At 51.6% G+C, this 19,040-nt stretch overlaps 1 protein-coding gene across 3 annotated transcripts in view; it reads left to right on the top strand.

Annotated features, from left to right (window-relative positions):
* Positions 1-1,256: 1,256 nt before the first annotated feature.
* Positions 1,257-19,040, top strand: part of IKZF4 (IKAROS family zinc finger 4) — a 28,560-nt gene continuing 10,776 nt past the window's right edge. The window contains exons 1-4 of one of the 3 annotated variants that reach the window (XM_065419291.1): positions 1,257-1,296; positions 9,078-9,182; positions 14,845-15,105; positions 15,317-15,484. In XM_065419291.1, coding sequence (XP_065275363.1) covers positions 1,257-1,296; positions 9,078-9,182; positions 14,845-15,105; positions 15,317-15,484 — 574 coding nt within the window. Of the gene's footprint in view, positions 1,297-7,038; positions 7,085-9,077; positions 9,183-14,844; positions 15,106-15,316; positions 15,485-19,040 lie in introns of those variants that run through there. The other 2 variants (XM_065419290.1, XM_065419292.1) reach the window with 2 other exon arrangements.

The raw sequence follows: 19,040 nt of genomic DNA, 5'->3' as shown, positions 1-19,040 counted from the left end.
AAAAAGGGGAGGAAAAAAGTTAATTCTATTGGTTTTTTGGCCTTTGTGTTCACATTTTGCAAATGGCATTTATTTTCCTTCTCAAGGAGATAATTCATCGCAGCAAACGATCACTTTTAATTGTTCTCGGCAGCAAATTCTCCTAGTTTCCGAACGTACAAACTGCCAATTACAGCGTGAATTCTAAACAGCCAAACTTGTGTTTTTTGAGGCTGTCCTCATTTTGTTTTTTAAACAACAAATGTAATTGACAAAAAGCCATTTGGATGTATACAATGTTCATTATCTCTGCAGGGCACCAAGTAGCAACATAGAAGGCAGATTTTGCTTTTATTCTAGCGTGATCTTTGGAATGGCTGTTCAGTGACACATTGGGTGCTAGTTTTCAATCTCATTGCCCAAAGAAGCATCCTTTTTCATTGATAAAATGAAGCTGAATGCTTCAGTTAAACCCTTCTCCCACTCCAGACTTCAGGTACCTGCTGCCACCCCATATAGACCAGCATCAGTTTTCAGTAGAGCCGTCCCCTGTTGAACTGGGGCATTGCAGCAAAGAGTGGCGTTGATTAAATGAATTGTATGTACAACGGCTAGCATACCTCGCCACTTGAGGGTTCAGATTAATTAGCAACGGCCTGTGGGCGCTTGTCCTTCTGGACCAGTGAAGTTTGAATCGGGTCCTGCCTCGTCAGATGCTCCAGGAGAATTGACAGCTGCTTTCCCCCCGTCTTGCAGCACTTCCAGTGTTAAGAGTCTGACTTTTAAGAACGAATGTCATTTGACAAACAGACTCCCGTGTAACTGCTGCAGACCTGTGATGGTGGAGAGCTGAAGGCAGGGGCTTGGATGAAAACGCACTGTATTCATTTTGTTTCTTGGGAATCATTGCTTGTTAGTTGGATGCTATGTACTGCCAAACCTGCCTCGCATTGACTGCTGTATAATAGCTACAGCTTAAAACCAGGCTTTGCTTTCCATAGAAGGTTGTTTCTCGGTGCCTAGAAAGTAGTTCTTTAGTGGGCAATTTACATTTAGTTCCAAAGCGGGGATCAAATCAAAGTTTTAGCTTGTTCCACTGTGTCAAAGTCAGTGCTGCAAGCTGGCATTTATAAATCAGGGCTGGGTAATTCATCCACTATCAGAGGTTGATGGGCCTTTTTACTAAAGAGGTTGTGTCTGGAAAGAGATTCCAGCCCTGCATTTCCAGACACTTGCTGACAGAGCTCTGCTTTCTCTTTCAGCAAAGTACCTTAAAGATGGATATAGAAGACTGCAATGGACGCTCCTACATATCTGGTATGTCACTTATTTTGCTGTTGTCCGATATTTTGGATATCTGTATTTCAAAAGGCCATTTTCTGATGCTCAGTAGTTACCTGTCTGGGAGTCTAATGCGGGTGTGTTGCTTTGCTCCACAGCTCTACCGTAAGGCACGTAATTTATGGTGGTGATATGGATTGTTTTCAGATTATGTAGCGTAGTTTGTTAATACTAAGATCTGAAAAGTATTGACACATGTTGTTGGCATTCCCCGTCTCAGCAACAGATACATCCACTGTCAATAAGGATAGTTTTAGAAACTGAGTTAGAATTTAGTTTGCCAAGATCAACCTAATGATACCAGATTTTATATACTTGGTTAGTCGTGTGTGATGGTCCAGTCTGTTCAGGGTGCAAACCCAGGCCAGTGAGGGGTTGTGTCACTACTTGCTATGCAACCCTGGGTGCCTTACAAGGCCTTGATACTGTAGTTCTCAGCCTGGGATGCTCACAGTCAGCAAGAAGCGTGCAGATCACATCCTGAGGGTCTCTGCTTAGACAGCCATGGTTCAACAGCCTGAATATAGCCCCACTCTGGCTTCCACCAGCCTGGGTTACAACCAGTGAGATGATCCCAACGCACCCCCAGTCCTGAGTTTCCCCAAACCCGTATGCCTTGACGTGTCCGGCCCTCTCCCAGCCAGCTCAGGGAAGTAATAAGGTTGATTTGCTCCTGTGAAGAGTCCCATCCCACCAGCTCATCACTTTAACTGGAGTTAATACTCATTGCCAGTTCAACACAGCACTGGCTTGGTCCGCAGTAAAAATAAACCATTTTATTAACAGAAGAATGAATGAAGTGAGTTCAAGGGAATAAAGGTAGAAAGGATTCCAAGTAACACACAACAAAACATGCTTCCAATGGCTAAGACGTCACTTACCAAGCTACTGTCTGGGATCAAGGTAAAATCCTTACCACGTGCTCCCAGCAAGATAACTCAAAATGGCTGATCATACCAAGGCCAGGACCTCGTCACAGAAGAGCAACAGGCTAGCTTCCCTCGTCTCCCCAAGTGAAAGAGATCTTAGGGGCTCTCTTCCCCTTCTCTCTAGTCCAGTTCCCACAGACTGCAACCCCTGCCCCCTTGGGTTGAAGGATCCTAGAGACTGGTACACAGCTGCCTCCCCTACCTCCCTGTCTGGGAGGGAGCTGTTCCTTCTCTTCTTCAGCCACACGTTTTAAAACATACTATTAGTGAGTCTTCATAATTCCTCCTAGAGCGTTAATACAGCCATTTCCCAAGGATGTTAATCTCCAGCGTGTTCCAGGCATTCATAAAGGACCTGATATTGTATTCAGTCAGTTGATTCAGTTGCATATGATTTGATGTTTAGACTCCCCATCTCTATAGCTCAGATAAAATTTCTCTTCCCTGCTGGGGTGTAACCATGTTGTCTCTCCTGCCCCCCATGTGTTAGCTTGATAGCTTTATTTGTCTGTAAATGCATTCTCATTGTCTTTCCAAGTACTTTGGAAGTAACTGCCCAGTAGAGAAACCATATTCCTTTGTGTGGGGTGGGGTAACTCCTGTTTGACTGGCAAACATATTTTAAGAATTATACTTTCAGTTTCTGTCCATAACTTTGCACCAGTTTCTTGCACCTACATGACACATTGATATTCATAACCAGCAAGTTACGAGCTTTCTAATGACGTTACATGGCCCCTCAGATACAGATTATAACAATAGTGAGTTGGGGGGTGCTGGGCTGGTCAGACCAGCTGCCACTCGCTGCTAGATATCAGGAAGCCCCTTGGGCAGTTCTGAATGTCATCATGTGCTCGTTGGTTTGGTGATCATTAGTACCTCGGGTCCTCCAGACCACAGGTCAGATCTCGGCCCTCGCTGCAACCGGAAGGAAAAGTATCTTTCCAGTGACATCTGGCTTGATCTGCAATGCTAGCTAGTTGAAGAAGTTTGCTTATGTTTATAGGATGGATATTTTATTCTCTCCTGTTAGACTCCATTCTTCCGCACATGAATACACAATGCTAAACACAGGTGATATTTAAGACCCCCATGGCGGCTCTGAAATATCTGCCCTGCCAAACACTGCACTATTGTTCGTTAGAGAGTGTTAAGATTAAATCTGGAGCTCAGGCTGGGTTTGGAGCCATGAAATGTTGCGCGGGGAGAGGGTGAGGTGTGTGCATGGGGTGAGTTCACCTCTTTGGTGGTGTTTGATTGTTACGATCTGTTGGTAACATGAAGGCCCTTTGCCTTTCGGGTGTGGGTGGAGAGAGCGGGTCAGAATGATGGTGACTTGTGAAGATCTCCAGACGTGCCAGTGGGTTTCAGAGGCTAGAGGGTTGCCACTGGAAACCTGGTGCCTAGTCTTTGTAGGTGAGAAGTGAATGCTAGCTTGGTGGGGCCCTGCAGTTCTCTAGTGGATGAGTCCATGTCCTCTTCTTTCAGTTTGAAATGCAGTCTCTGCTCAAGGAAAGCCTTGGACTACGATAAGGTTTGGGGTAGATTGATCAATTACAAAGCCAGAGTGGAGCACGGAGGTCGGCTGTTTGAGCTCTTGCCCAACGGAGGCCGTGGGGCTTCCCTGAATTCCGATTGTAGACTAAGGTGATAGGCGGATGGAGCTCCATGGGCAGTGACCAAAAGACCTGGTCTCCCAGGGGTGAAGGTGGGACGTGAAGTGCATTAATAGAGCTTTGGGGCAGAGCCAGGGCTGTTAAACGGGGTACTGCCGCCGGCCAGGATTGGGGTGCACTGATGGAGCTGGGCAAGGAAACGTGAACAGTGTCTGTTTGCAGCAGACTCTGACCGAATCCAACGAGTGTTCGTCGGTTTTTTGTTTTGTTTTTAAGAAAAGAAGCTTCCTCTTCTCCCTGGAGGCCGCGTGCTGGTGGCTGGATTGTTGGTTTCTCTCAGTGCTTTGCTGCTTGGGGTCTGGAACACCGTAAAGTCCTGGGATCTGGCCGCCAGGATGCCCCCTTGCTAAGTCGTGAGGAGAGGCTAGTGGCTCGTATGGCGCGAGGGTGGGCGCTTGCTGGAAGTGGCTGCTTTGCTCGGTTAGTTCATTTTCCCACTCGGCAGAGCTGCATCTCCCTGCTTTGCGGCAGCCGAGTTTGACCATGCCTGGGTGCACTTTGCTCAGAGGTTTGCATTGTCTTGCAAGCTGTTGCTTCCCTTTTCTTTGGGAATTTTCTGGTGAGCCTCGCCCCTCCGCGCCGCCTTTGCAGCAGGTTGCTGTTTGGCCCTGAACTCCATGGAGATGCTGTAGTTCCGTAAGAATGCTTGAAATGAACAGAGAGCAGCTCCGCTGATGTAATTTGAATCCTGCTTGAGCTTAGGGTGCGGGAAGTCCGAATTGCAAGCAGCTGCTGGCCGCTTGTCAAGAATAAAGTAGCAAAGGGACTGATCAAGAAGGGAAGAAGAATTGGAGTCACACAATCAAATTTTCCTCTTCCCTGTGGGGTGGCAAAGCTGGCCAGGCCGGTGTTCGCTTTTTGTCAAAGATGCTCTCCGCACACTCGCCCTGTAGCCACCTCGTGCAAGAGGGAAGTGTGACCAGAAGGAATTCAGAAGCTGCTTTATCCTGGCCTGTCGTCCCAGGCTGCAAAGGGATGTGATCAAGGATGATCTGACACTAAACACACCGGCATATCTAGCAGGAAACCTTTCTCTGGGAAAACGTGAACTATAGCCAGGGGATCGGGCTCCACCTTCCATTCTTACTGATGCTTTGATACCACATTGGTAGGGGGCGAAAGTCAGGCCCAGTGGAAGCCAGTGGAGTTGCACCTGCTTACCCCACATCTAAATTTGGCCCAGAGTGCAAGCCCACAGCGTGGTGAGTGGCGCATGGAGCGTGGCTTCATCAGAAAGTGTCTTGGCTTCTCTTGATCAAAGTCAGACCCCAAACCTTGTATTCAGTCTGTCTTTTAAAGTGAATTTAGTGCCAATGAAAAGTGCTTGATGGATCGTACTGGAGACTGAAGTCCTCTAACTCCAGAACGAGTATATCATGCTCCGCTACAGCATAGACCAAGCCCTGTCCTGAAGGCCCCCCTTTGGGGGGGTGGGGGAATTCAGTCTCCAGGGCCCATTCGACCCTTGACCTCACAGTTTAGACAGTCTGCAAGGGGGATCCGGGTGATGTTCTTAGCAGTTACCTCTCCGCAAGGAACCAGACCAAGAGCCACCCAATCATTTGATTCGGGTCTTGAATAGCCGAGGGTCAGGACTGACTCTAGAGTAGGTTCAAAAAGAAAAAAGCAGAACCAAAACTTGCGTCAAAACTCTCTTCCCCAAAAACCGGCTCTGTAATTAAAGGGAATTTCCAGTTTTGTCAGATTTTCAGGCTTTCCTTGGAAAACTGAAAACCTGAAAATGTTTTTAAGAAAATGGGAACTTTTTCTGGGAAAATAAAGTACAGTTTTTGATCAGCTCTGGTAATGACTCAGTTACTACCAGTCACGGGGGCAGTAAACAACACGTATGGCATATCAATTCCCTGAGGCAGCAAGTCCTCGGATTGTAGAGAGAGAACACTCTCTCCATGGTTTTTAAAAAGAAAGTGAGAGCCATTCTCTGTGATTAGAACTTGTGTGAGGCTGGGGGCCTGGGAGCAAGGACTCCTGGGTTCTGTTCCCAACTTTGCCACTTACTTGTATGTCAAATCACTCGTCTGGGTGAAGCTAGTTGCTTTCAGTTTCCCCATCTATGAAATGGGGATAATAGCATACAGAGGCCTAGTGAGGCTTAATTACTTTGGACAACAGGTGCTATAGACGAACAAATTGTTATTTTATGTTGTGTGCAAGACTTATGCACACATTTAGTTAGTGAAGTGTGTTACCTTAGGCTGCCTGAAGTCTTAAAGCTGGAAGAGTTATTCGAGTCGAAAACTCTGAAGAGACGATCGGAAGCCATAGACTAGTCCCTCCGAGAAGCAGGTCAAAGGAGTGAGAGAAAGCTGCAGAACTTCTCTTTGTGTGTATTGAAAGGAAACCTGCTAGTTCCATTGTGAGTTCCTGGGCCTGTCTGACAGGTGCAGGTGACTTATCCAGAGCAGTTTGCACAAACCCCCCGTCTGGGTAGAAGGAAAGGGTTAAAGTCCTCTTGGAAGATAGGGCACTTGGCTGGCTCGGAGCTCCCCAGGACACAGGTCGCTTGCCAGGGTCTGGATTGCGTTAAATATTTCCCCACCCATCTTCAATCCATGACTAAGATTTAAAGACCCCCTCCTCCCCCAACCCATTACTACAACTGGAGGGGCTGCCCCAATGTTCTGTCATTAACTCAATGCTTGGAGGGTGGCTGCTGCTTGTTAGAGGCCTAGACATGGGTTTGGTGTAAGTGTACGTAGGAAAACACTCCCCCCACCCCTCACCGTTGTATTTCATGGTACTTTGCTCAGTTGCGTCTCGTGTCCATGCATTGCAAGGTCCATGATGGCAGATCTGAGGTGTATTCCCCCCTCCGCAGCATTCAGTCCCTCTTGTCTGGGTTTGGACAATGCTGTGTGTGCGCTGGGTGCCCTGCAGCCATTCGCCATGGAGACAGGGCTCTAGGGTTAGCACCTTTTTGCCCTAGCTGGCTTGTTAAAGGGATGGCCCAGCCTTGCCCTCTCGCTGGCTGTGCTATTTTCGGACACGTGCGCACACCCGCCGAACAGCCAGGGGAGCGAGTGAGCGTGCGTCTCTGCAAAAGGGGATGCCGCAGCCCTGAATTCCTGCTAACTGTGCCGCTTGCCTGTAAAATGACGGCCGTTTCTCTCACTTCCAGGAATCTGTTCTTCCTGGAAGGTGAGTGGCTGAGTTCACCCTACCACTGCCATGCAGACATGCACACACAGCCTGTATTTCAGTGCTGTTTCCAAGGAGTTGGCTGTGAGAACACTCCAGGGTATCTTCAGCAAGGTAGAATAATGTAAGTGAAACGGGAGGGCTGGGGGGAAGAACTCCGTGCCTTTTCTGTGTCCCTTTCCGTTTGGTGTCATCGGCGGTGGGGAGGAGAAAGGGGGTGCGGGTTCTTTAACATGCTGTGCAGAAGAAATATCTTTAGATGGAGATTAAGCGATTGCGGGGGGTGGGGGGGGATAGGGAAACACTTGACCATTTGAAATGCTACCGCAGGCTTCTGACCATGGAAAAATGACAAAAAAGCCAACGCTGGCAGGGATGTGGGACCAGTGAATGGTTTATAATCAGAGGTGCTAAGTGCCTTTAACAGAGATCAGGGTGCCCCTGTTCCCCCCCCCCCCCAAGTGCCTTTTTGGAGAGACTTTCCGGCTGTCAAATGTACACTCCATGCAAAGTCCAACCGTAACGCCCAGCTCCTGCCGGCAGGGACTGAGACAACGCTGGGTCCCGCTCTTGGGGGATGTTAAATCACCCTGACTGATGCCTGCAGCATCACTGGGTTTCTTAGTGTTGGGTTTGGTTGTCTGAAATTGTCTCGTTAACCTCCCCTAATTCAGAGCTAATATCCGTTAGCCGGGGTGTGTGGCTTCTGCTGGCGATGCATGGTGGCTTAGCATGACTCAAACTTGCTGGCAACGTCTTATTGAGCCAGTCAAAGCATGGGGGAGAGGATCCGGGGGATCTCAACCACCCCAGCCCAGGGAAACAGAAACTCTCTCTTAAAATATTGCTCCAGGGTGGGCTGGAGGGGGCAGAACGCTGCCTGAGGAGTCCCAGCTCAGCATGGTGGCTCCGTGCCGAGTGGTGATTTGCAGCCCACCACATCACTTCAGGGCGTTTATGGTAAATGACTCCCATTGCCGGCTTGGCCTCCTGATGCAGCATTCCCTCTGGCCCGTCAAACACCAGGGCGAGCTCGACACTGTGTGTCGGGACTCAGGTTTACCCAGATGCAGCTATTGGAAACAGTTTGCCCATCTGCATTAAAAGTGCACACTGCTACAGCCTTCTTCATCCCAAAGCTCCTCGCCAACTCTCTTCATGCTGCATCACTGAGATGCAGCCACTTCTGGGGTGCAGGGCAGCAGCCAGCACGCAACAGTGGTGGGGAGGGGACATTCACTTGTGCGCCCACACATGCGCGCTGCCCCAAAGGTTCTTGCGTGTCTGTTTGCAGCGGGGGGCTCTTGGTCCAAGCAAGAAACTGTGCAGTGCATCATTAATCACAGGAGGGTGAAGAGCTGAATCAGCCCTGCTGGATTGAATTAACCCCCCGTCTCCCGGGGCTGATTTTTTTGACAGCCACCTTGTTGTGGGAAATGTCCACCCCCAGTTGGTGATTGCAAACCAGCATATGTCATATGCTGGCTCACGGTCCCCGTCGGGCTACAGAAAACAGACCTGCATCTGGGGAGAGCTTCAGCCCGTCCGACTGCTGCCATGTTGTTCTGGCAAAGGGGCTCCCTTGGGAGCCGTCCCAAACGCTTGCGAAGCCAGGGGCCCAATACACCTGGGATCCACCTTTCCACTGCGGCCCAGCGGTCGTCCTGGCACATAGCTATGTGGATCCTTTCAAGTGTCCACTAACCACTTCACTGCAAAGTAGCCCCCAGTTTGCATGGCACCTGGAATGTCCCTAGGTCCCTGGCCACCATATTGCCCCCCGGTAAGGAAGGGTTTGTCTTGCTGTGAGCAGCACACTGTAGTGTTTGTCTTCTGACACCCAATCTAGAGATGTCTGAGGTCCAGCCGGAGCCTCTTTCCAGGGCTCCGCTGCTTTGGTAATGAGGGAGAGGCTTTCACTGACTGAAACCGATCTTAAAGCTGGCAGGAGCAGCCACATCTCATCTGTGTTCCCTGCTTCTTCTTCCCGAAGGTAGTGGGGATACCTCTCTGGAGAAAGAGTTCAGCTCGGCGCTCGTGGGACCCACGGTGAGCACCCCAAACAGCCAGCACTCCTCCCCGAGCCGCTCCCTGAGTGGTGAGTACACCGTCCTCCTCCCCGAGCCGCTCCCTGAGTGGTGAGTACACCGTCCTCCTCCCCGAGCCGCTCCTTGAGTGGTGAGTACACCGTCCTCCTCACCACATGCAGCTGGCTCCACCGCATTAAGGCTGGGCTCTCTGTTAGGCCAACCAGGAAGCTTGGTGCACTGAGTTTCCTTTAGAATTTGACTTTTCAAACTGAAGAGGATAAATTCTGACTTCAGTTCTTGTGTTCAGAACTGCAATGGGGTTACTTACCTGAGCTACCAGCCTCTCTGCCTTGAGATTTAAAGTCACCTGTGTGTAACCCTGCCGTGCTAAATTCCATACTCCCCAAATAAGCTTCATTTGTTCGTTTGGCACAGAACCAAAACACCTGCGTGCTCCTGCCTCTGTTAACAGGAGAGGAGTTCGCTCGGGGGGGATGAACCCCAGGGGCTACATAGGAACGAAGTCTCATTGCAACCACCAGGTCTGATGTATTGGAAATGGACCAGGGCCACCTCCCCATTACCCCTCTCAATGGGAGTTGGGGCAGGTGTGGAGTTGGAGGTGTAGTTATTCCTGTGACCGGCCTCTCTGCACTCGGAGCCAGGGGAGAGTGGATAACGTGTGTCTAGAGAAGTGTAGCAGCTGGGAGCGTGTTTTAGCAGGAGAGGGATTGTTTCTGTAGCTATGGTAGGTTTCTGAAAGTTGCCGGGCGTGTTGAAACAAACCTCTTCAGCACGAGACCAATGTATGCTCCCCGCTCCAGACAAGCGGTTAAAAGAGCTAGCAATGTCTGAAACAAGATCTTGGCGCGAGAACATGACTCTGGACATCAGCAGCTCTGCCCTCGCGTGGATCCGGAGCTTTGCCTAGCCCGGCTTGCTGAGCAAGCGTCAGGTAGCTGGAAGTCCAGGGGTATGCAGTGCCAGGCTGGTGAAGGAATGGGCAAAGCAGAGGGCTAGGAGCAGCCGCTCTTAAGCACATGTTGGTAGGTTTGGCGAACATTAACTCTTAACCTCGGGCCTAGGAGATGAAAGGAGCCTGCTGCATTCCACTGAAAATCGAAGGCGTATGCCGTCTTAATGCCAGCCGTGACTGATGACTTGCAACCTCTGATCACCTGAGATTGCAGATGTCGTCAAGTCCATCCAGTTCCTGTTGGGGTTTTTTTTCTCCTTCTGCTCAAGATCTATCTTCAGCGCTCTCGGGAAACGTCGTCTCCCTCCTCTGCGGAACTTTAACGTCACAGCATGGAGTCACGTTGGCGTGGCCCATTAAAGGCTTGTCTGTGTCAAGCTGCTGCTGCTTGGACTTTCCGTGACGTGGGTGTGGCTAGGATGAGTGATGAGCCAGGCTGGGGTGGGACGTAGCAGTGGGGTTTGGACGCACTTCCGATTGAAAGTTTGTAAGGTGAAACATTTCCGCCCCGTCTCTGCGTTGTGACTGAAATCTTTCTCCACGGTCCAAAGGTGAATTAAGCTTCTTTTTAAAATACACTTCAGAGCCCACGTCGGTAAAATAGGCAGGTCTGATTTCAAAATTGCCCCCAAAATCCTGTCTGCTCGCCCACCCTTCACTGCGGCAATTGCTGAGAAATTTAATGTGTCACTCGCATGTCAAAAATGGCATGACCCTAGGACAAGTGGAACTTAGCAAGGCTGATGTAGGCTTCAATTGTAAACATGCTATTTACATCACAAGCTTCCTGGGCAGTGGCCGAGTCTCCCTACAGCTCGTACAGCTCTGAGCACCGTTGTCCTTTTAATACAAATCGCATTAAAGCAAGAGAACCGAGAATTGATTCCTGCTCCGTTTGCAAGCCCTGAGTTCAGTTCTCCCCCAAGTTGAAACTGACCAGGTAACATCGTTCACTGTGATCTCTCCTCTCCTCCGTAAGCACGGAATTTCCTTTCCATAAAAGAGAAATTGCCATATAGATCATCCACTTTCACCATGTGCTTCCAGCAGCTCCCAGATGCTTGGATCTGGAGGTTGCCCTAAGGGTGCTAGGACAAGTTAGACCCAAAACAATAAGGTTGCAGCAGGGTGAATTAGCCCTGGTCTGGTCCCCTTTCTCCTCTATTATTTGGCATGTGGTTCTTGTCCTATAAAAATGGTTAGAAGGCCTCCCCCAAAGAATCCAATTTTAGGTCTCGTGCAGGAAAACCCAAAGACACACGCAACTTGGTCATAAGCAGAGGGAATCCAACCCATGGACCGACCTAAAGAAAAAGAGAGCTCTCTTCCCCTTTAACAGAGGGAAGCTGGTGATGGTATTGCTCCTGATCTGACTTGACTTCACAGCTGGTTCATCCAGCAAGCATTGTGCCCCAGAGGAGCGGGAATATTATATAACCTGCTCTGCCAGCGGAGAATCGCGCTCCAGTGAGACTGGACTCCACATTGGTTCTGAAAGGAGACTGGCAGAACAATAGTCGGCCTCCCTCTGCCCAGAAAGAAAATTACAGTCCCCGGGGCATGGAAAAAATCAAAGTGCAGCACACATCCGCGTATCCGGGCAGCTCCTGCCAAGGGAGAGGAGCTTTTCACTTCATGTTTGTGCACAGAGGCGTCCGTTCGTGCTGTGTCTCCAGGATGCACCCAATGGAATGTGGTGTGTTTTGAACTTTGTGCTTTCCCCCAAGAAAGCGTTTCAGCCTCAGAGTCGATCCCAGCCAATGTCCAGCAGCGGGCTTGACCGGTGGTGTGCCAGGCAATCTGTTATTGCCCAAGTCCGAGCAGAAGCTTTGTTCCTCTCTGCAAGAGGCGGCGTTGTCCATTAGCTACAGCGGGGACTGGAAAGGCAGAACCCAGCTCAGCCACTGACCTAAAGCAACCTCAAACGAGTCCCTTCCACTCTTCATTCCTCCATTTCCCCCATCTGTGAAAGGGGGCTGAGCCCCCTCCTGCCATCGGGGCCTCCTAGAGCGCTTGGAGATCCTCGGGTGAAAGGCACCAGAGACGTGCAAAGGGAATGTAGCATTCACCATCCTTCTCCGGACAGTCCAAGCAGCTGCCTCGCTTGCACTGGGGCCACCTGTTGCTGGCCACCCGCTCACTGGGAAGGCAGTAGGGACCGGTCACTTTCAGACTGTGGTTGGGATTCACTTGTGGAGAGCAAGGGGGCTGAAGACTGTCAGTGCTGAGCCTGTGGTCCCAGGAGGTCACCTGAGTGGAAGATGCCACCGAAGGGCAGTGAGAACCTGCAGCATCCCGGCCAGCGCACCCTGCAGGAATGTGCCTGCCCTGCCCCAAATTGGCTCATGATTAAGGCTCTAATCCCGTTGATATTCAAATCACTGTCTTCTTTTTTGTTGACTCACAGCGCTAAATCCATGCCGAGCTCTCCATAGTATGGTGCACACGTTCACTGAACCCCCCAGGCCAGAGGTAAGAATTGTCCCCGTTGCACAAGGATGTGGCTTGCATTGCTCCGGGGGGTGGGGTCCGCATGAAACCTGGGATTAGTCCTCAGGAGTTCAGGGTGACTAGTTCTACGTCCAGCCCTCGCACCCGTCTCCAGAAGGCAACGCGGGCGCTGTGAGGAAATCCAAACATCCGTTACCCTCCAAGCGGGAGAAAAGCCCCTCTGTTTGTAATCCGAAGTTCAGGCCCATCAATTTCCTGGCATGCTGAGAGGTCAGGAACAGCCACATCTATTACATTAGATGGAAGAAATCTGACTCTGATATTTGAAAGGAGGCAATTAAAATTTTCTGTGGCTTAGTGGTGGTCTGCCCTCCCGCGGGGTGGCCTGTTCAGTTCCCCGTCTCTCACTGGCCCACCCCAGCCCTCGCAGGAGCACTAGGAAATCAGCTTGGGGGTCGCGGGGGTCTCCATTACAAAGAAGCAGCTCTTGCTGTCTAAAGAGCAGCATCAGGAATCCCCGGAGGAAATTCCCCCTAGTTCTTGGCTGACGGGGATAGCTTAAAACAGCAGGAAACTTCTAAACTGAGTCATGCACAGACCTTGCTGTCCAGGTGAAACACGCTTCACGTGAGGCTAACGCCACCCAGATGGAGACGCTGTGTCTTGTTAAGGGTGTGACTAGCGTTAACGGGCTGGGGTGCTCTCTCCTGTCTCCCCAGCCACTCTGAAAACTACCCTGCCCAGGATGGCCTGAAAGCACCAAAGATCTGGGGAGAGATTGCTCAGAAACCATTGGGGAAGGAGCAGGCTGGGGACAGGGAGACCCAGCCCTTCCTCTGCCCACGAGGCTCTACCTTGCAGGGAGCTATCGCTGTCCAGCTGTCTTCCGAAGGGCTGTTTGATCGGTGGCATTCCACAGATCATTAGAATAGCTGGGAATGTAGGTCACGGCTGGCATCTCCGTTCTGCTTTCCAGTCTCAGCCTGCGATGCTGCAGAAGCGAAGGAAGGTAGCAACCAGGAGGCCGTGTGACGCGTGCACGGCCGTGGCTTGCCACCGGGGGGCTGGGAGCTCCGGTATACTGTGCGGTGTCAGCTAGAAACCCCCCACCCCCCAAACCGTGCTGTACAGATCACCTTGGCAGCAACAAAGAGCCTCACTGATCTTCCTGGCCAACTGTCCCCGTAAGCCCCGGTGAGCAGTACTCTCCTCCTCATTCCCCCAGGGTGCGGGGCAGGGGTGTATGTAGCCCCACTTCCAGAAGCAGGACCCCTTTCCATGGCCCCAGCCCTTCTTCCGCTTGGTTTTCACTAGCCCCCGGCCAGTCTGGCCAGCTGCTGTTTATAGAACTCTCCTCTGTAAGGCAAGTGTCTTTCCCCGTCTCACCACAAACCCCTTTTTTCCAGAGGCTCTGGATTGTTCCAAGCCCTTTTTAGTAACCCAGGGCCCAGTTGCATCGCATCTACCATTGTAGCTACCTAGCACCCCCGCCAGGTATGTCTGCATCCGTGTTCCCGTTGCTGTCATGTGGCTGCTCACACGCTTGTCGACTTTCAGGGAATTGCCACTTGGGTTGCTGAGTTCCCTTGCGAGTGTGACGTCGGCGCAAAGCACTCCATGAGGAACACACGTCCCGTGCTGTACGCGTGCGTTTCAAGGCCTGCTCTGACCGCTTGGCCGTCACTAGTGGGAAAGTGGAGCTGTTGGCTTCAGGCGCTCGGTGCGCTGCCTTGCTCGCTTTTCCTACTTTTACCGATGTGATGGCTCGCGTGCCGTGCGACTTTAAAGGACACAAGCCATCCCTTCGTTCTCATGCAAATGTTCTGGGGGGGGTGTGTGATTTGCTGGCCCTGCCATGCGGCTGTTCCTCTGTCAGCGCTCAGACGTGGTGTCCTCTCGGATGCCCCTTTTCACCCTGGTGGTGGTCTCTCGGCGCTACTTGCCAACCCTGACGATCGAAAACAGAAAAGTTTCGTGTTCCATTTCGCCACGTTACTGTTGTGTCTCAATTGTTGTCTTGTGACTCTTGCCTCCTGCGAGCCGTCAGTTTCTTTAGTGCCCTGCAATGGGGGGTTGCCCGGTTTTCCAGTGGAAATTGGAGCAATCCAGGAAGTATCATGAGGGGCGGTGTCCTTATGCACCCTTAGCCAGTCGTGTTACTGACAAGCAGATCATTTAACTTTCTTCCCTGTTTTCTTTGCTGTGACACCCACAATGTCCGTGATATTCGTTGTTTTAAACTGCCTTTGGAGGTTTTTCCATTTCCTGTGTGTTTATGTATTGTCCCTCCCATCCCCCTGCAGCAAACTCTATCAAGGTGGAAATGTACAGTGATGAAGAAGCGAGCAGGCTGCTGTCGCAGGACGACCGCCTCCTCGAGAAAGAGGACAGCGTGATTGTGGAGGACTCCCTCTCTGAGCCCCTGGGGTACTGTGACGGCACGGGGCAGGAGCCTCACTCTCCGGGCGGCATCCGGCTACCCAATGGCAAGCTGAAATGTGACATCTGCGGGATGGTGTGTATCGGCCCCAACGTGCTGATGGTGCACAAACGGAGCCACACGGGTGAGCGGCCGGGGCAGAGACGCTAAGGACTGAATGGGCCGTGGGCACTTAACAGTGCTCCCGCATAGAGGGGCTGGGGGGGCGGGACGTCTTCCCTGCCGGGCTGTCAGTCCGACACCCCTCGCCCAGCAGGACAGTTCAGGGCAAACGTTCAGCAGGTTTTTGTAACCCGCCCCGCGGAGGGGGGTCTCACGAGCTGCTTGCGTTTCAGGAGAGAGGCCGTTCCACTGCAACCAGTGTGGAGCTTCCTTCACCCAGAAGGGGAACCTCCTGCGGCACATCAAACTGCACTCTGGCGAGAAGCCCTTCAAATGTCCCTTCTGCAACTACGCCTGCCGCCGGAGAGACGCGCTCACCGGCCACCTCCGCACGCACTCAGGTGGGTAGCGTGGGGGGCCGGACTCCTGGGTTCCAGCTATCACCAGCATATCTGAGCACCCCCTGGTGGTCAGTCTCTCTCTCCGCACCACCTCCCTGCTGCGAGGGAGGGAAGTGCTGTTGTCCTCGGTTCACAGAGGGGAATTGAGACCCAGAGAGAGTAAAAGCCTCACCCAAGGTGTCACAGGGACTTGAACCCGCGTCCCAGGCCGGCACCTTAACCGCTGGCCCAGCCTTCCTCCCATGTAGGCCTGTCCTCCCAATGGGCTCCATAGCTTTGAGCGAGTCACTTTGTGTCTCCGCCTCAGTCCGCTGAGTTTGGTGCAGTGGGACCCCCGCTGGGGTCTTGCCAAGAGTCTGGGAACTTCCCCGAATGGACTGAAAACAAAGTGGTTTCTCCCTGGCCCAGGATGGTGCTTGGCACTCTGGGGCCGCACCTCCGTATCGCAGAGGAGAGCCCCGGGGTTGTCTTCATGTTGTTTGCACTGGTGTCCTCACTCTGGCTCCTACCAGCTGCAGGTGCAGCGCTGGGCTGGCCCTGTCCAGTGGAAACAAGCAGCTGGGGTTTTCTGTTGTTGTTTTGACAGTGTCCTTTTCAATGTGGCATTTGAGACGGGGCTTTTCCCTTGGGTTCCGTGATGTAACAGCTGGCTGAGGGCGTGGGGTGGGAGTGAAAGATACCAGCTCCCTCTGAGCTCTGCTCCTTTTCCCTTGACTTGTGTGCCGGAGTGTCTGCTCCGCCGTTGGGCTTTTAAAGTTCACACAGGTGTTTGAAGCCATCTGTGACTTTCTCCTATTTAACCCTTTGTGTGCCAAAGGGAAACAGGTGTCTCGTGTGCCGGCTTCCTCTTTCTTTTCTTTTCTTTTCTTTTTAAAGGGGGGGGCGAAAACCAACCTCTGCAGGAACTTTTCTGATCAGGGTCTTGCCCAGGGTCCTTTACTGAGCTGCCACAGGACTCTTTCCCCATCCGTGGCCTTGATGGAGAGCCTTGATTATCTTAACAGCCCCACGCAAGGGGCCTCATGTTGCAGCCCCCAAGCTTTCCTTTCACTGGGACTGAAGGCTTTGTCTCCCCATCTTTTGGGAACCTGTCGGTTTCCATCGGTGACTTGCCTGAAGATGCCAAGGGGACATCTGAAAAATGTGAGGCACCAGCAACCCCAGAGCAAGAACCCTGCCCAGGGACCGATCTCTGATTAACCCGCGACGGGCGGGATTTTAGTGCTCTGTTGTTTGGTGGGTTGTACAGCAAGGTAGTGGGTTTGGACCTGTTGCATCTCTGGATGTTTCTGCAGGGCAGGGAACAAACTCTGGTGTCTCTGCGTAAACCGGAACTTAGCAAAACTAAGTCGACTTGCTGGTGAAACGTTGGACTGAATGTGGCAGGCGTTTCTATTGTAACGATTCTTCTCTGACCAGCTTGACGCTGTTCCTGGTCAGTTTCACCCAATGGGACGAAGTGAGATTAGTGGCTTAGGGCTGCAGGGATAACAGGGAGCCAGTAACAAGAAGAGCCTTTCCCCCAGACCGTCCCCGTCAAAAAATAAATAAATAAAATAAGTCAATGGCTGGGAGCAGAAACCTTAATGAGACTGACTCCAGAGGGAGCAAAGAGCCTGCCTGTTTTATCCAGGCTCATTTGGAGGTTGAGAAAAGCCAGGTAACAGCGACAGTTCTCTTCTCTGCGCCGAGACCGCTGTACATTGCCAGGGCTGGCTGAACTGCGGCCTGTTTGCCTTGAGGCCTTCAGTCTACAGCAATCAACATCAGCTGTTGCCTTCCCGTCCACCCCCAGCTTCTCCTGGTTGTTCATGGCGACAGCTAGTAATGACGGCTCCGCTCGATCTGTTAGGGAGCAGGCCGGAAGGTACCTGCCAAGCTCAGCACGAGCTGAGTTCCATCTTGTCTGGCGCTGTTTGTTTCTGAACAGGGGAAGAGTTACAAAATGGGATTTAAAAATATCAGAACAAAGTGCTTTGACACTTGCTCCCTACGTGTGTCACAGCACGAGCAGGTATCTGTTGTCCCTCCATTTGTAGAGGGGTGGCTGCTAACGAGCAGCTTCAGAAAGGGTCAGTAAGTGCAGTTCTTTGGGGAGAGTGGAGCACAGGAATTTGCTATACAGGATCAGACCTGTGGTCCTTGTTTAAACTAGTACCCTGTCTCCAGCAGTGGCCAAGGCCATTTGCTTCAGAGGAAGGTTCAGGGAATCCCCTAGTGGACAATTACAGAATAATTTGCCCTTGAGGGAAGTTACTGCCTGACCCCTGATGGCTAGTGGCTGATATATGCCCTGAAGCATGGGGGTTCCTGTTTGTCTTATTCTCTGTTGTACCTGGAAGGTCTCATTATCTATATGAATGTTTTTGTTTTAGTTCTCTAAGCTCTTGGCCTTAGTGATACCTTGGGGCAGTGAGTTCCGTAGGTTGGTTTGTGCATTGTGTCACTCAGCCCCGTTTTGGGAGCTGGGTGTACATAAAGGTGAAATGGCCAGCCTTAATCTGTTGCATTTGGTAGCATGTGGCTGTGAATGAGGCCCTTGGCAAGGGATCCAGCAGTTGGTGTGGGTCATGTTGGCTCTGAGCTTTGCCAGGCTCTCGTCCCTTCTTAAGGTGAACATGGTGCTTGCGAAAAGGAGCTGTTTGCCCTGGCTGTGACCTGGCAACGTGCAGGCAGAAGCAGGGCAAAGGGTCCATCCCTGTTCTAGGCCGTGCCACCTCCTAAGCAAAGACCTGCCAAACATTCCCAGGTATATGCTGGACAGATCAGCCATTCAAGTCGGGGAGGGTGGCTGCTACACGTCTCCCCTGAGGCTATCCATTGATTGTAGGGTTTTGTCCTGCTACCCGTGCACTTTCCACATCAGATTGGCAATAGCAGAGTCCCTCATGACATTCTTGGAGTGAAGTCGGGATTCGAACCCAGGTCTCCCGAGGTGAGAATCCCATGCGTCAACCTTCCTGTGCTTCGGAGGCCAGTTGGTGCAGTCGCAGGGCTGCACTAATGTCCCTCCGCCTCGTTACCTTAGGGCCTTAGTTCTTCTTGTATCGGGCATGGAAATAGGACAGGCCTGGTCTGGTTTAGAATATCAAACATCATTCATCTTTAGAACAGCTAATTATTAAGAAAAAGTCTCATCGGTGTGTGGATTTTTCAGCCACAGAAAGGGGGCTGCCCTGCCTTGCTGGAAGGGAACTGGGGGCTGGTTTCCCTCCCCACCCCTTTAGCTAGAGGCCTGTGCGTTTCATGCTGTCCCCCATGGGCATGGCCAGGCTGTAATCTCAGAAGAGAGTGAAGTTTTAAAATCCAGATCAAACGTGCCGCGTCGTTCTGAAATAGATCAGAAGCCGCATCCCCCACACGGGACAGCTGTGATGAGACTCCTGTCCCTGGAGACCGCCTTCCGTTTTAGCGTTTGCTGCTCCTCGCGGCAGCCTGCGTTCACACGAGAGCTTTCCTCACGTTACTGTAGAGCCTTTTCTGAAGAAACTTTTTCCCCTCCTCAGGATTTGTAGAGACTTGACAGTCAAAATAACCCCCTTACTTCCTTGAAATC

Source organism: Emys orbicularis, chromosome 19 (genome assembly GCF_028017835.1).
Source record: "Emys orbicularis isolate rEmyOrb1 chromosome 19, rEmyOrb1.hap1, whole genome shotgun sequence".
NCBI lineage: Eukaryota > Metazoa > Chordata > Testudines > Emydidae > Emys > Emys orbicularis.
Note: the sequence above shows the minus strand (reverse complement) of the source record. Positions and strands in the feature narration are given on the sequence as shown.